The sequence below is a fragment of the Mustela putorius genome, unplaced genomic scaffold, assembly GCF_011764305.1.
Source record: "Mustela putorius furo isolate JIRA1106 unplaced genomic scaffold, ASM1176430v1.1 tig00003911_pilon_pilon_pilon, whole genome shotgun sequence".
Lineage (NCBI taxonomy): Eukaryota > Metazoa > Chordata > Mammalia > Carnivora > Mustelidae > Mustela > Mustela putorius.
Genome location: NW_025422058.1, coordinates 4,559,845 through 4,578,193, shown reverse-complemented (window position 1 = coordinate 4,578,193; position 18,349 = coordinate 4,559,845). Strand labels below are relative to the sequence as shown.

General features: G+C 35.3%; 1 protein-coding gene across 16 annotated transcripts in view; it reads right to left on the bottom strand.

Annotated features, from left to right (window-relative positions):
- Positions 1–4,545: 4,545 nt before the first annotated feature.
- Positions 4,546–18,349, bottom strand: part of CAPS2 (calcyphosine 2) — a 49,405-nt gene continuing 35,601 nt past the window's right edge. For 15 of the 16 annotated variants that reach the window (XM_013056032.2, XM_004752394.3, XM_004752397.3 and 12 more), the window contains 3 exons: positions 15,294–15,413; positions 12,498–12,594; positions 4,546–6,186 (listed from right to left, as the gene is read on the bottom strand). In XM_013056032.2, the coding sequence (XP_012911486.1) occupies positions 6,011–6,186; positions 12,498–12,594; positions 15,294–15,413 (393 nt within the window). In that variant the 3' untranslated portion in view covers positions 4,546–6,010. Of the gene's footprint in view, positions 6,187–6,268; positions 6,414–12,497; positions 12,595–15,293; positions 15,414–18,349 lie in introns of all 16 variants that reach the window. The other variant, XR_006603322.1, reaches the window with a different exon arrangement.

Sequence of the window (18,349 nt, the reverse complement as noted above, 5' to 3'; positions counted from 1 at the left end):
TTTCTTGCATGAGCACTGATGAAGGAAGAGAACTCATCTCTCTTTAAAACAATGGTTCTTATGATGGCCATTTGGGATTAATCAGAAAAAACAAAAAGAAAGAAAACTCACTAACTTTTTATATCATGCAAAAAACACGGAGGAAGGATGCCTGGGTGGCTCAGTTGGTTGGACGACTGCCTTCGGCTCAGGTCATGATCCTGGAGTCCCGGGATCGAGTCCCGCATCGGACTCCCAGCTCCATGGGGAGTCTGCTTCTCTCTCTTACCTTCTCCTCATTCATGCTCTCTCTCACTGTCTCTCTCTCAAGTAAATAAATAAAAAATCTTTAAAAAAAAAACACGGAGGAAATAAATGTATACTGAGTTACATATGTCTGCTAGATTGTGCTAAGCAATATACCTAGATATATATCTACATCTACATCTCTAAGTATATCCATACTTATATCTATAGTCAATCAGTCTTTCAGTACTCAGTGACATTCAGTAGTTTCCCAAAGTCATACCTAATTTGTAGCAGAGTTCAACTTTTGAAATCAGTATTCAGGGACTTCAAAGCTTGTGCCCTATCCATATCATTTATGCTAAAATATTAAAGTACATGCTTTTTCTTGATGTTATGGTCATTTGTATATATCCTCAAAATTACCTTTCCTTGACAACATACATTTTCTTAAGTTCTTCTACACTAATCTCTTCAACCACTGAATAAGTGTGTCACTTTCATAAGTGAATATAATGATATCATCGAATTCGTCACCTGTTCCATATTGGTTTTCTCATCATCTGAAAATCCTAGAAAACTCAACATACAGTTTTAAAGGTGAAAATCTTTTCATTTATACATAAACTTACTCAGCCATAGCTCAGAAATCCCATCCTAACTTGATAAAAGGAGTACTTAAACACAAGAGACTTTTACTGTTTTCCCCTTGCATAAAATTTGTCACCAGATAAGTAATTTTTTAATTCAAATCCTTCCAAATAATGTTGCCTTGCTTAAATATCCAAAAACTACACAAATTAGCTTCTTACTGAAGAAAGAAATCTGAAAATGTGTATCTGCTAATAAGTTTTTATAAGCTATAGAATCAAATCTCCAAAATTTTTATCATTTTTTTTACAAAACATTGGAAATGCCATCTCAATAATATCGTAATAAATCATATGATTTCAGAGGGATGAATTATTATTATTACCTCCCTGAGACAACACAAAAAGTACTTCCATGCTCCACCATGCCTACTTTATACCTGTGTTTTAACAATCATGAAGGAGGGGTGTTTAAATTTTTAGTCTATTACCTCAGGCATTGTGCCATGCCATATTTGGGTCTGTGATGTGGTGTCTGACAGAGAACTGTAACTGCAAACTGACAACTGTATTAGGAATAGCTAATTTAGTTGTGCACAATAGGGTTTGTTCGTTTTTTTTAATGGCAGTTAACTGTGAGTACCCCCCACAGCCTCCCAGCCAAAGTTTTGAGGTGAGTGAGAATTAGCTACTCTTCCTAACCTTCCTAACTATAATGAAATAAATTTCAGACCAAATTCTGCCACACATACAGACATTTATTAAGCAAACATTTCTGAGGTGGCTGGGTAGCTGTCATTTAAGCCTCCAACTCTTGATTTCCACTCAGGTCATGATCTCAGGGTCATGGGATTCAGTCCCACTCTGAACTCCAAGCTCAGCTCGGAGTTTGCTTAGGATTCTCTCTCTCCCTCCCCCCCCTTCCCCCTGCTTACATCCCCGTGCACACATGCTCTCTCTCCATCTCTCTCTCTCTCAAATAAAATATTTAACAAACAAACAAGCATTTCTTAGCAAGGAGGCAGGAGGAGATGACACAACCTCATCTGTAAACTTAGTGAAATCCCAGCAGTTCATCCCCTTGGGAACTCCAACCATCACAATGCACAAAAGCTCCCCGGAAGCAGCAGCCCCAGAAGGGGAGGCACCTGGTTACTGTACTGTTATAGTTGGGTAACCAGAAGTTCTAATCCACAGGTGTACACAAGACCGTTAAGGGATTCAATGATACACTCTGTTTTTATGGATCAAACCCACTGTGCTTAGGAGGCTTGTTCTGTAGGGATCAAATACTGACTGAGTTCCAGCTAGCTGAAGTGAATATGGTGGCCCCTGGAGTGGTAAGGTCTTGTCGATAAAGTGCTAACTCAAACACCTCCAGTCTGTGCATTCTTTATTAGGAAACTTACTGCCCCCGTAATTGAAGCTTGCACTAAAGTGCACATTCATACTGTTCAATAGTCTATGCTATAGTGTTTTAAAGCAACAATGTTAAACTGTAAGAACCATAACACTTGTTGCTCAAAATCATATTTACCCAGTTAGCAAATCTTGACTGAACACCTACTACGTGTCAGGCATCCTGCATTAGATACCAGGTTCATAAAGTGAAATAAGATATGGTCCTTACCCTTGAAAAGCTTACAAATCGTGGGAAAACATAAGCAAAGTAATAACTATAATATGAAGTGATAAATGCTGGGTGAAAGGCTCACACAGGCTGCCAAGATCCAAAGGACAACTTTATCAGACTCTTAAGAGCTTCTCTGCTTTAGCTTTCTAGAAGAGATGGTTCTTGAGCTAGTGTTAGAAAATCAGTAGGTGTTAACTTAGATGTATTAATGGAGAAAAGCATTTTAGACAAAAGCAGCAGAGCAGTTCTGAAGTCACAGAGATTTGACACCTCACAATCGAGTCTAAAAACAAGAAGTAGCTCAGAATGGCTGGGGAGGGGGGTTGAAGAGGGGGGCTGGGGGAGGGACAAGGAGAGGGGGTGTGGAGAGGGAGATGAGCTTAGGGAGACCAGATTATTTAGGTTTTATGTGTTAATGTGAGGAGTTTGAACTTCTCTAAAAGGTATGGGATACCATGGAAGGACTTAAGTAATGGAAGTACATTTTAGAAAGATCATTCTAATAGCAATGTGTAGGATGAGTTAAAGTGGGATTGGGGAGGAGGCAGAGTTGATGTGGGTGTAATACACATGAAAGGTGGTAAGGCATTAAGAAGTGAAAGCGACGGATTCAAAAGTAAGAAACCACAGGACTTGAGACACAGTGGATATACGGAGTGTGAGAAAAATCTAGACTATCGAGAGTCTTGGAAATTTCATGGAATAGTGTCACACAGTAAATACTGTTGACCCTTGAGCAATATGGATTTGATCTGTGCAGGTCCACCTACACTCGGAATTTTTTTTATAAATACAGTACTGAAAATGATTTTAATAACATTTTCTTTTCTTTAGCTTACTTTATTTCGAGAATGCTGTATATAATGTAACATAAAAATATGTGTTAGTTGACTATATATGTCATTGGTGAGGGTTCTGGTCAACAATGAGCTATTAGTACTTAAGTTCTGGGGGAGTCAAAAGTTATAGCAGATTTTCAACTGTACAGGGGATCAGTGACCTTACCTCCACGTTGCTTAATGGTCAACCATCTACATGACTGGCTAAATGAAATCAAGACCAAATGAACAGAAGCTGCACTATGATGCACTTATATATGAAGACATTAAAAAAATGTGTTTTCCTAAGAAGTTTATATAACCATAAAGTAAAAATGGAAGGCTATAACAGGACCTTTTCCTCATTATCAGATTCTAACACTTCCCTATCAACCCACTGAATTTTCTTTGCCCTTCTCATGCTCAGCTTGTTATTTTGGTTCAGTTCCTTCTTTAAGCACTTTAACTGCAGAAGTTTGCCCTTGCTGACCAACCTAGTAGGGACTATATTTTATCACAGTACATATTTTGTTTATTCAAGCATTATAAACCAATCTCACATATATATATGCATGTTAAATAACATGCAATAAGCACAGCCTATTAAACACAGTTCTCTCCTGAAGTAATTCACAAGAAATTTGACTGGAAATCCAAAGTAATTAATAAAATGTGTTTCATAGCATCAAAATTATGTGTTATTTTAAGTGACTCTATGTGCCTCTACAGTCACTGGTTCATTAAATAAATATGGTCATATACTATAAAATTTAAAAGAGGAACATACACTTTTATCTATATTATGCTCTAGTTGTTCCATCATTCAAATATATATTCTTTCCTAATTAAAATATAGCTTAAAATTCCTAAATAGTATCTTTTGTTTTCTAATAGAGTTTGAGTTGCCCTAAAAATTCTGTAAAACATTATTTATAAGAATAAAGACATTAAAATTAATATGTAGAATTCAATAGACAGTAGAACTATTGGGAAAACAACTATACCACAAAGACCTCTTGAAGATCTAGAGAATGATAAAATATACTTAACCATAAAATTCATGTAACATCACTTCAACATATAATTTCATATTTAATATTTTAATGTTAATCAAGAGATATTTTAGACTCCTAAAGACAGTTAAGCATAGAATTTCAAATGTCAGTTATTGTGCTGTGGGTGTTTGAAAATGTAACTAGGTAATTAAATGCCCCTCTATTAAACTGGGTACTAAATAATAGATTTTATTACACCAAAATCAAAGAATGCAGACAATAAAGCAAATGCAGAATGATTTATTGCGCCACCAATTAAAATTTAACAAAATACACAAATAGCATATTGAATATGTATTTTCTAACTCTACACTGAAATAAAGTATAAAATAATGAGAAATTAACTATTCCTAAGCTCCTAAGTAGAGAAACTTTTTGCAAACACATATGAATATTTATATTAAGAAGGTGGAGGCTTATTTAAAAGTATGCTGTGACATTAACATGTTAAATCGCAGAAGAATCTTCCCTTTTTTCACAATATGACAGTCTATACATTTTCTGATTATATTCACAAAAAAATATGCTTAACAACATAAGACTGGAAAGGACGATTATAATACTTCTAACCATTAAATAATATCTATTGAGAAGAAAATATGTTAGTTGCTTAGTATAACAAAAAGAGATGTTTAGAATAATAAACATTCATTTTAGGACAAAACATCTTTTTATATTTTGTTAAGAATTACTAAACTATCCCTGAGTCCATACATGGGATAATGCATTTTTGAGATCTTTATTTAAAAATCTAAGAAAATATTTTCCCTCCCATTTTGTATTGTTTCTAGCTAACGGTAATTCTGTGTAGGTAATAAGGATTCCAGTTAAAAATAGAACAAAAGAACAAACAGAGCTGATCACTTGAATAATTACATTGTGCTCTACTGGACAAACAACAGCACATAATTTAGAAGAATCCACAAGACAAGTCAGTATTTAAATAAGCATTTGAAGGTAAGCCTCCATCATTCTAAATATTTATGCTACCCAAAACATCTATACCATGTGGAAAATTTCTCTTACATATCCTTTAATTCTTTTAACGTTTTCAAATGTTTCAAACAAGCTGAGCTATTTAAAGTCTTAGAGGCTTTGGACCCAATTCCAGTTCATCAAATTGAGAATGGTGGCTATCATATTTTGGGGAATGGGTAGCCAAAAAACAATGGACGAGTAACTTGGTTACTATATAGAAGCTCTCATATAGTTTGATACAGATGTAACTTTCCTATGAAACCTAATTTAACAAAGACCTTTATGGAGGGGAGGGGGGTGGGGGGTTGGGTGAGCCTGGTGGTGGGTATTAGGCAGGGCACGTATTGCATGGAGCACTGGGTGTGGTGCATAAACAATGAATTTTGGAACACACACACACACACACAAATAAAATAAAATAAATTTTTTTAAAAATGACCTTTAAAACATATCCAAGATAAGTAATGAATGAGCAAGATAGAGCTTTTCATGCTTAGAGTCAGGCAAACACTCAGACATGCACATGACCAGACATACACCTCCCTTCAGCTCTTTTTCTGATTCCTCCTACCAGACTCAACCTGTTTGAGAAAAACAAAAAACAAAAGAAGTCCTAGAAAATTTATATTCCAATGTTTGACCACATTTTACATTCAATTCACCTCACCTTTAGAAGGCTCAGTGCTGAAGACACCCTCATTCTAAAAAAAACTAAATCCCCCAAGGAGTACATACAATATTAACAAAATCTTCATCATGTACTATTCCGATACTTAGACCTTCATAGTAATCTTCAAATTCACCATAAGTCACTTCATCAGATTTGCTGCAGGCATCTTTTAATGTTTCTAGAAAAGATAATTTGATTTCTTCCTCTGTGGAATGGCCTGTAAGATAGTACCGACTGTGAAACAATCTCCTTAAAACACTAGTAAAATGACTGATGACGATAAAGAAATACTTAATCACCTTATGAAATCTTTTCAACAATTTCAAATCTTATGTCACACTACCCTCCAATTTATTTAAACAGTTTCTTGCATGAATCAGAATTTAATGGTGATGACTTCAATACACATTCAAGGCAACTTTTAAGCCTCTGATCAGATGTGTCCTATAGGTACAAACAAAGTAAGAGTCGCTACTGTAGATATTCTTTTATATCTTAATGTTTTAGAGGACTCAGTTTTATTCTCATTAGAAATGAGGAAAGAAGATAACAAGTAAATAATTTCAAAGATTTATAGGCTGTTAACACAGTAACCCAATGTGTGAAAAACATCCCTATATTCAGGCATTAGTTATTTTATGAATCAGTTACTCATAACTGCAGCTAGAAAATATTATCACAAGTAAGATTCAAAGGCCTATGAAAATCTTTGCCGGAAGAATTTTCACTAGATTAAATCACTCTATTTTAATCTCTGACATTAAGTAGGCTATTTCCACTACATCATACTAAATATGATTAATTTCATTCTATAGGAAGATGCTACTGAGAATCAAAAATGTAAAAAAAATTATAAGGCTTCAATTTGTTATGTAAAGAGAGAACATAACTGCTAAGTAAAATAAGTCCGTCAGAGAGACAAATACCATATGATTTCATTCATACGTGGAATTTAAGAAATAAAACAGATGATCATAGGGGAAGGGAATGAAAAATGAAATAAAAGAAAAAACAGACAGGGAGGCAAACCGTAAGAGACTTAGCTATAGGGAACAAACTGGGGGCTGTAGAGGGGGCTGGGGGGTGGGGTAACTGGGTGGTGGGCATTAAGGAGGGAATGTGTTGTAAAGAGCACTGGGTGTTGTATGCAACTGATGAGTCACTAAACTCTATCCTGAAACTAACAATACACTGTATGTTAACTAACTTGAATTCACATAAATAAATAAATAAAATCTAAAAGAAAGAAAATTACTCATTTGAACATGCTATATCCATTAAGATTCCTAACGCTGAGTATTACTGAGATGACTGAGACGTTATAGTCTCCACCCAAGGATTGTGACTGAAAAGTACTTCTAAAAAGAATATTCCACTGAGTTTAATTGGGGAGAAGCAGGTCAATTTTAGCAAATCAGGGTAATATATTAAACCTGGAGGTTTTATATCTCTAGAATCACCCTTTCACACCCATTTAAATTCAATTAAAATACTGTAAAAGTTCTTAAAACACACACACACACACACACACACGGACACCTGGGTGGCTCAGTTGGTTAAGGGTCTGCCTTCAGCTCAGGTCAGGATCTCCCAGCATCATGCTCCTTACTCGGCAAGGACCCTGCTTCTCCCTCTCCCTCTGCTGCTCCCCCTGCTTGTGTACTAGCTCTCTTTCTCTGTCTGACAAATAAATAAATAAAATCTTTAAAACAAAACAAAACAAAACAAAAAACCAAAAAGGCAACATAAAATATATGATTCAGTCTTAATTCATTTGATTTTTTAAAAAATTCAGAAAGAGAACAATAAGCTATTTAATTAAGTAGCTTGGGTTATTTTGTGGTCAGTGAAAACAAAGGAGCAATCCAAGGTGCTCCCTACTCACATGGATTTATATCTATTCCCAGGATCCTAGCATGGAGGAGGAAAAAAAAAAAAAACATTCTGTAAGCTTTTAATAAGAGAAATTAAAAGATGAAAGGAAGCTACAAAATATGGTCAGATGATAATCAAAGAAAATAGAGACCCATATACAAAGGCAAAAAAAATGTCAGAGAAATCTAAATGACCCTCTAAATCACTCTGAAGCCATGTTACATTTTAAAATTACAAACTTAAATTGGGAAAACCACCTTAATTGTCTAATGAAGTGGGCAAAATTAGGATAAGAGTTGGATCTTTTTCAAAAAGCAGAAGTTCTCTAATGGACAGATAATAATTCATCGTTAAGGGCCTTTCAAATTAAAAAAATGCTTTAGATGTTTGCTGTCTTTTAAAAATATGTGCAAAATAGAGAAAATGATTATTTTATTTTTAAAAAAGGTTGAATGAACAAGGACTGCATAATTATGCTCTGCAGAAATGGTAATATAAAACAATAGAGTGAATTTGTGATTGAGTGTTAGTCAAGGGTTAAAATTAACCAAGATCTAATATATATAAAAATATATACCTGTTGGCAAAAGAGATTTCCTCCTCTGTCTATCACCCATACTTTTGAACAAATGAGTTTTAATATTATTTCTTAATGAAAACATTTTTTATTTAAATTTTTGTTTCAAATACTCAAGATTTTTATACCTCCTCTGCATCACCATCCAACTACTTACCTTTTATCATTTTTAACTAACCTTTCTTTCTGTCTACTTGGACACCATGAAGTATTTTATTTTATTTTTTTTTTAAGATTTTATTAATTTATTTGTCAGAGACAGAGAGAGGAAGAGAGCACAAGCAGGGGGAGCAGCAGCAGAGGGAGAAGCAGGCTCCTGACTGAGCAGGGAGCCTGACATGGGACTCCATCCCAGGACCGAGGGATCATGACCTGAGCTGAAGGCAGATGCTTAACCAACTAAACCACCCAGGTGTCCCACCATGAAGTATTTTAATAAACAGTGATAATATCTTTACAGAGAAATACATTTGGGACATTTCATTTCTATAAAAGCTGAAAATAATCTTTTTCTAACAGATTATTTAAGTAAAAAGAAAGTATTTTCTAGAGTAAAAATGTGCTACAAAAGTTTTAATTTGAAATTAATTATAAATTGTAAATAATCTAGGGGCACCTGAGTGGCTTAGTCAGTTGAACGTCCAACTCTAGATTTGGCTCTGGTATGATCCTGGGGTCATGAGATGGAGTCCCGTGCTGGACTCCAAATTCGGTGGGAAGTCTGCTTCTCTCCTTCTCACTCTGTCCCTCCCTTTGCTCACTCTCTCTCTCTTTATCAAATAGATAAATATTTTTTAATTGTAAATAATTTATATTCCAAAGACAGCATGTGACTAGATTATAATTTGTATTGATAGGTAATATTTTTAAACTTCAAACTTTAAAAAACTTCAATGGGTGTTTGTTCTTCTTTTTAAGACTGCTTGTACCTACTAGCTTATTTTCCTTAATGTGAATGCAAAGATGAGATATGGAATTTGGGGTTTGGGTTTTTTTTTTTTTTTTTGAGGTGTTGGAATTTCTTAAACAAATGAAGGCTTATCCAACAAGAACAAAACCCTCACCAACAATTCAATTACATCTAACAAAACTCAAGCTGCTTTAGCAACTTAATTAAGATTGTTAGAAGGGAGAAAACAAAGAAAAACAATGTAGGATGTTGAAATCATCTAATTTTGAAATAAGAAAACTATCTTGGGGACGCCTGGGTGGCTCAGTTGGTTAAGCAGCTGCCTTCGGCTCAGGTCATGATCCCAGCGTCCTGGGATCGAGTCCCACATCGGGCTCCTTGCTCTGCAGGGAGCCTGCTTCTCCCTCTGACTCTGCCTTCCACTTTGTCTGCCTGTACTCGCTCTCGCTCGCTCTCTCTCTGACAAATAAATAAAATCTTTAAAAAAAAAAAAAAAAGAAAGAAAAAAGAAAACTATCTTGTTCTTATATTTAGCAAGCTAATTAAGGAAGAAGAGCAGGGAATGACATAAGTTTAAAGAAAAAGATATGCTAAATCCAGGGGCACCTGCGTGGCTCAGTGGGTCAAGCCCTGGCCTTAGGCTCAGGTCATGATCCCAGGGTCCTGGGATCAAGCCCCGCATCGGATTCTCTGCTCAGTGGGGAGCCTGCTTCCCTTCATCTCTCTCTGCCTGGCTTCTCTGCCTACTTGTGATCTCTGTCTATCAAATAAATAAATAAAAATCTTTAAAAAAAAAAAAAAGATATGCTAAATCCAATTCAATAATGCTAGAAATTTTCTTAGGGGCAACTGCAGTTCATTTAAAGTCATTGATAAGCAAATTAAACTATTCTGACCTTGGGCTATCAGAAATCAGGAAGCCAGTGATAGTTAGCTTTAATCTTTATAACAAATTGTTGTCTTTTTCACTTCATAATTTTAAGTAATAAATAAACCATTCACAAGGGTTAATGGTGATAAAAGTAATTACAGGGTAACTTCTTTTAATAATAAAAATATTTTAAAAATCTGGAATAGTATTCTATAGTATTTAACAGTATATGATCAAAATCATAAATTAGAAAGATAAAATATAAATTAAATATAAATTACAAAGATTAAATATAAATTACAAATGGTCAAAAAATACAAAAATATGTTTAACCTTCCAAATAACCAGGGAAATGCAAGTAAAAATTTTTTTAGTCTATCAGATTGGCAAAATTCTGTGGTGTTGGGAGGACAGTCAGGGAAATGAATTCTCCAACTAACAGCAATATAATCTGGTATAGCCATTTTATAATGCAATTTTAAGTATCAGTTAAAATTTGAAATGTAGATATTCTAGGTATTGAAATTACCACCCCATAAGAAACAGCAGAAAATGAGCCTGATGAGTCACAAATAAACATATTCGTTGCTTCATTGTTCAGAAGTTTAAAGTCTTCCAGTAGGAGCCTAACTAGGTAAATTGTAGTGTATTGATTTTTAAAAAGAATAATATGCAGCAGATAATAATAAGGTGGCTCAATATGGATTAATATGGCAAGAGCTCCAAAACATTTTTGAGTGTAAAAAGTAAACTACATATTTAGTGTATTTAGTGTACCTGTCATGCTAAAAAAAAAAATTCAAGAAGTATTTGATATTTATAGCACCTATATAGCTATGAAAATTCATAGAGTAAGGACATATAAGAAATGTATATATATTAAATGATAATGTTACCTCTATAGAGGAACGTGTGATGAAAAGAGGAGAGTCACTGTGGCCAAATACTTTCTTTTTGTTTTGGGGTTTTTTTTTTAAAGATTTTATTTATTTATTTGACAGACAGAGATCACAAGTAGGCAGAAAGGCAGGCAGAGAGAGAGGAAGGGAAGCAGGCTCCCTGCTGAGCAGAGAGCCCGATGCAGGACTAGATCTGAGGACCCTGGGATCATGACCTGAGCCGAAGGCAGAGGCTTTAACCCACTGAGCCACCTAGGTGCCCCCAAATACTTTCTTTATACTAAGAATGTATTAATAAATCAACTATATAAAAATTAAAGTCAGAAAAAATACAGTAGGTAATGAATCTCTAAAATTACAGATCTTCCCTGACTCACAATAAAGTTTTATCTGATAAACCCATTGTAAACTGAAACTGTCTTAAGCTGAAAATGCTCTTAATTCATCTAACCTAAAATACCATAGTTTAGCCCAGCCCACCTTAGTTGTGCCCAAAACACTTACAATTAGCCTACACTTGGGCAAAATTACCTAAGGCAAAGCCCATTTTATAATATAGTGTTGAGTATCTCTTGTAATTCATTGAATACTATGTATATATATGTAATATATACTGTGTATATATATGTACACATACATATATATATATAATATAGTATTGAATATCTCATGTAATTTATTGAATACTGTACTGAAAGTGAAAAACAGAATAGCCGTATGGGTACAGAATGATTACATAAGTGTATAGGTTGTTACTCTCCCGGTCACATGGCTGGCTGGGAGCTTGCTACCACTGCCCAGCTTCACAAGAGAGTATCAAACTGTGAATGTCAGCCAGGGTGAAGTTCAAAAAGCAAAACCTGAAGTGCAGTTTCTACTAAATGTACATTGTTTTAGTACTATTGTAAAATCAGAAAATTGTTAAGTCAAGCCATCCTAAATTTCCTGTATGTATCTGAGATATTTTCTAGATCCTCAAATTCTGATACACATATGTATGCCTGTTACATATATATCACCATTCCCAGAGAAAGACATTCACTTTCTGCCTTGAATCTTCAAGTATATGAGGATACAGTAAAACTAACCCAGAGAACTTGCACATGTAATTATCTATCCTCTGAATCCATTCTGTCCAAACGCAAATTCCGCATGATCTCCTCAGTAAGAAATAAAAATTCAATCTCAGTTCATAAACATAAAAAAAAGCATAAACAATAGACCTCAGAATATTTAAATGAAGAAGGTCAAATGGCTCTTATGTTTCTGGTTTAAAAAATAAGTGTTTATTTCCTCCCTTAATGGCCTCAAGTCTACACTGTAAGTTAATATAATTTAAGATTTTACTTTTATTAACATTTTAGAAATCTAATGCATTTTGACTCATAATAATTACCTGAAATTACTTGAGGATGCTTCTTTGCACAGTAACATTTTCGTATGTTTGTAATAGGCACAGAGCCAGTTTTGTTGAAATCCAATTTCATGAAGGCCTATACAAGGAAAAAATGTTATTTTTTTCTATGAAATCATTAGACGTGAGAACCCAATTCTCTATTCTGTAGGTTATCCTTAAGCTCTAAAAAGCCAGTTGAAAAGTACTAAACTGCTATAAGAAGGAAGTGTTATGAATACAGGAAGATACTGGAGCAAGATAGGTAAACTGCACTCTCTGCCACTCTGACCTTGAGATAGCTAATCTCTGTTGCCCTAGCTTTTCTCCTCTTATACTGAAGAGCTGGGTAAAAGACCTTCCTGGTAACTTCCACCTCTAGGATTTATAAAAAACTGATAAATGGCCAAGACAAATTGCCAGGACCATTTTGATTCAAAAAGTGAACGTGCAAATATTCATCACTAAGTTCAATAAGGAAGTACCATATTTTTTAAATGGCTTATGTTACTCTATTTCCTGAAATTTAGGACCACCTTTTGATACACCAGTTGTTTTACCACTCTGCTAATTCAATGCAATTTTTAGTACTGTAAAATAAAAAAAACATTTTACGGGCAAGAGGAATGGGTGTATAGAACACTCAACCAACCCAAAGCAACAGCCCACATTTGCAAAAGAGTCAAAACTATAATCAAGTTTGCTTATTCACAATAATGTGTTCACAGAAATATGGTACCTAATGGGCTGAATTTCCACCCCCCTCCATTATACATTATACATTATACATTATTCCTCTGCTCTAGTGCCTCAGAATATGATTGTTATTGTGGAGATAAGGCCTTTAAAGAGGTAATTTAAGTTAAAATAGATATGCTAGGGTGGACTGTAATCCAATATGGCCAGTGTCCTTACAAGAGGAGATTAGGACACAGACCACAGACTGAAGGATGACCATGTGAGCAGAGAGGTAAAAGACAGCCAATCACAAGCGGGAGAGAAACCCCAGAAGATACCAAACCTGCTAACATCTTGATCTTGGACTTCAAGCCTCCAGAACTGTGAGACAATACATTTCTGTTATTTAAATCACCCAGTCTAGTATTTGTTATGGCAGCCCTGGTGAACTAATACAGTACTTTATAACTCTACTTTTATCCTCTTTTCCTAGTATCAAGATTTATGAAAGAGATAACCCTCTAGCTTCTACTCCTGATACATCTGTCACCTGGATATGTAAAGTACAAATAAGAGCAAATTTATAAATTATTATGTGATGAATTCATTTAACATAAAGTTTTTATTGTGTCTTTTGGCCAATAAAGATTTTGATATTTTCTATTTGAGATTTATACCTCATGTAATTGTTTATACTCTTCTATACACAAAAGCTTTGTTTCAATATTAGATACATACACACAGGTACATATTCGAAAGAGAAAGAAACTACATTGCTCAAAAGTATGCTCTAAAAATGGCCATCAGAACCTGAGTAAGATTTAGTTTCCTATAAAAATCAGGGCCTCCTGGGGTGCCTGGATGGCTCAGTTGGTTAAGCCTCGATTCTTGATTTGGGCTCAGGTCATGATCTCAGGGCTGTGGATCAAGCCTGTATTGGGCTCCACGCTGGGGGTAGAGCCTGCTTGAGATTCTCTCTCCTTCTCCCTCTGCCCCTTCCCTCACTCACACATGCTTCTCTCTCACCCTCTAAAATAAATAAGTGAATCTTAAAAAGAAAAGAAAAAAAATCAGGGCTCCTGTTTTTAATTCCAATTTAGTAGTCATTTTAACCTTCATTTGAACAGCTAGCTAACATGCATATTATAAAAACCAGAGAAACATCCCTTAATCATACTCCTAAGATAACATGTATTGAGCCTTGACACTAGAACAGCCACAATGCTAAGAATTTTACAAGTTTAGTCTTTATACCAACTCTATGAGACAAGAAACTAAGGCCCAGATACATTTAATAATAGATAATCATATAACTAGTCAATTTTGGATCCAGAAATTTAAAGAACTAGTAATGTGTGAAACAAAATTTGATTTCAGATTGTATTTTCCTTTTAAAATCTGTTCCCTGGGGCGCCTAGGTGGCTCAGTGATTTAAGCCTCTGCCTTCGGCCCGGATCATGATCTCAGGGTCCTGGGATCGAGCCCAGGGCTCTCTGCTCAGTGGGGAGCCTGCTTCCCCCTCTCTCTCTGCCTGCCTCTCTGCCTACTTGTGATCTCTCTCTATCAAATAAATAAATAAATATTTTTTTTTAAAAAATTAAAAACTAAAAATAAAATCTGTTCCTAAAACAAGGGGAAGTCTCCGTAGTTCAGGGGTTAGAGCACTGGTCTTGTAAAGTCTGTTCCTAAAACATATGCATAAATTATTTTGCTTCATGCTGGTAGATTTGTATATGTATGTGTTTGCCTATATTTTACTAATTCCAAAATATATTACAGGTGAAGGGATTTAAAACATGTTCAATAGTAATCAATAAAGTTGTAAAATAATGAACCCAACACTCTACTAAAAGTAACTATTTCAGGGGTGCTTGCATGGCTCAGTCAGTTAAGCATCTGCCTTCTGCTCAGGTCATGATCCTGGAGTCCTGTGATGGAGTCCCGGACCAGGTTCCCAGCTCAGCAGGAAATCGGCTTCTCCCTCTGTCCGCCCCCCCCACCCCCCGCCCCCTACTTGTGTACCCCTACCCATGTGCATGCCCTCCCTCTCAAATAAATTACAAAAATTAAAAAAAAAAACTTTAAAAAGTAACTATTTCAAAGATTATTTAACAAAATTACCTTTCGAACAAACAATTTCCTGTATTCATTCATTTCACCAATAACGGCGCGTTTGAATTCTCCATAATCAACCTTGCCACTGTCATTGCCATTCAGAATTTGCCATGCAGACTCAAAATCCTAGACATAGTCAAGGAGACCACCGTTTCACCTTTTAGTTATATATGACCACAACAAAACTCATCTTAATACTATTATGTTACTACTTTTGTAGCCCCAGGCAAAGAAGCAGATTTAACAAGACAATTCCAAAAAGTTACATATAAACCCAAACAAAGGCACTAAGAAAACCACTTAAAGGAACTCTGTGGTGGACAGTTCTGTAAAATTCAGGGTCATTTAGGGGAGTCAGTGTCACAAATTCTTATTTTGATTTTGATTCCTTTCAATACAAAAATGCTCACCACTTACTTGAATTTGAACTTTTAATTATTTTTAATGTATTATACATGTGACAATTAAAAATTCACTTCAGGTTCTACAGTGCTTCCAATTGGCATTAGGGCCACTAGTGGTATTTCTGCTAGTCGTCATGTTTCAAAGTGCAAAAGATCTAAATGGCTCCAATATTATCCCGCAATTCACACTGAAAGGTGTTATTTTGAGTAAATCCTTATGCCAGTTTGTTGATTTTACCATTGCCACTTACTTCTTTGCAAATGCACAATTTAATAGAATGTTCTAGTCACAGAGTTCCTAATAACAACAACAACAAAATACAGATGGGGTTTTCTTAAACTCAGGTAAATAAATGTCTTTTCAAAGTTTCAGTCAAGTTGTTTGCTTTAAACAAGATTGTAAATAAGATACCTAGCAAGGTGACTAACAAACAATGGGACTCAAAAAAGTTCTACTTCCTCCTCCTTTTTTCAATTAAAATTCTAAAAAGAAAAACTCAATCTTAAGATGCCCTGCTTCCCCCTATTTTCAATAACCCCTAATTTGTCTGTCATAATGCCTAGCACATGACTAACTTTAAGTGTCTGTAAAATGCGCTCTTAAATTTAAAAATGAGCTTGACCTTTAAAATCTTACATAATACAGATAAAAGATGAATTTGCACGCCCAACTCATGGAATACTAGAATTAAAAGATACTGCTTGAAGCTTAAAAGAAATAATTTTCAAAAATGGAATAATTTACCGAAACGGGCAACAAATTTATGTAAGTCTTTCTAAGATATGGTACAGACTGGAAAATGATAATTCAGTTGAAAAAAACTGAGCTTAAATTTATTGGTAGTATCTCTAAAAAATTAAGCTACTTAGGGTGCATATCAATTTTTTAAATTTCAAATCAAAGAGAATGACCATGCCTTCCCCAAACTACTTCCACAATTAGACCCAGATTGGTGATTCTTGAGTCCTTATTTCTGCTTATCATTTCATGGGCAGTCTCTAGTGATATATCAGGGGCAAAAGCAGGGAATATTATTTTTAAAATGGGTAAAAGGGAAGCTTACTCGTATTCTCATAATATATGTTCTCCCTATGTTTGAAGTCTTACATAATTAGTTTAGTTTCTATTTCTGACTCCAGGGTCAAAAATTTAGCTAATCAACGAACAAAAGAAGTACTGGTTGATGCAGAAAGAATAAAAGACTGACCTAGATTATCTGGGCACTAGCTCTAACTCAGTTATTAATTACCTGCGTGACTGTGGATAAAGACACCAAGGCTTTTAATTTTCTATTGCTGTCTTTACTATATTATTATTATTATTATTATTATTATTATTATTAAGAGGAAGAAATGAAGTTAGAGGATCTCTAATATGTATCACTAAGGGGGCCACAAGGTTAAACTTGGTAAAAAACACAAAGGACAGGCATGTGACAACAATGATAAACAACATCACACTGGCACAGAATTTTAATTGAAAAGGCCTATTCCCATGTAATTTTTTCATCTGAGGTTCAAAGTAAATCTGACCACAGGTATTATCTGTAGATTGCCCAGGCAAAACCTGTCAATCAGAAAAGTTTAAAAAGACCTATGCAAGATCACACAGCTGAAGTAGTAAGTCCAGAACTTGAATCTATATCTCTTAAGTTCAATTCCCAGTGTCCCTTCCACAAATAAACTACATCTTGTGACAAGACTATTTGAAGCAAGAGAGAACAATGCAAGAGAAACTCTGATCTGAAACCCTCGAGGTAGATGTGTTTCAAATTTACTTTTAGAATGAAATCCAAACTTCTTAGCATAGCATGCAAGGCTTTAAGATAATGGACACCACCAGGCTTATTTCTCTCCATTCTTCTCTTTTCCTTCCTTCCATATGTCTGCCCATGTAAAGTATGCTGTTTCTTCAGCACTTGCCATATGCAAGTTTCCATTGGAGGTGCTAGACACAGCAGGAAACCAGAAGTACCTTTGTCCCCATCCTGATGGATATAACACTCTACTTGCCAGAAGAGCCAGAAAATACTTGCGAAGTGGTATGAAGAAAATAATATGACAAATGGTACAGAGAGGACCAAGGATCAGATAGGCACTGCTTTAGACAGAAGAGTCAGTATAGAGCTCCCCATAGAGAAAGCCTAAATGATGGAAAATCCAGCCCTGCAAAGGTCTAGTGGAAGATTGCTCACTGTACAGGGAACAGGATGTATAAAGGCTCTGGTTGCTTGTTGGGGAGCAGGGGGTTGGTTTTGTCCTTTTGCAATTCTTAGAACAGGCTACACACCCCCTCCTCCTCTTCACACCTTTGCATGTGCTTCCCCTTTGTGTGAAATATTCGTTGTCGGACTCACGTTCTTCCTCCCCTCTTGCCTGTTTAACTCCTCCTCATCCTTCAGAACTCAGGTCAGTTATGCCCTTCTCCAGAAATCCTATGATCTCTCTTCTTCCCTCTAACCTGGCCTGGAATTAATCCCATGTGTTCTGTAAGCATTCTCTATTTAATACATATAGTCTTTCATAATCCTTCATCTTTCTTTTCTTCTGATTATGAAGACCGTAAGAGTCTAGAGTATGCACTCTCAGAGCTTAGAACAATGCCTACTTATTAGGTTCTATTAAATATATGAAGGAAGAATGAATAGTGAGATTAAA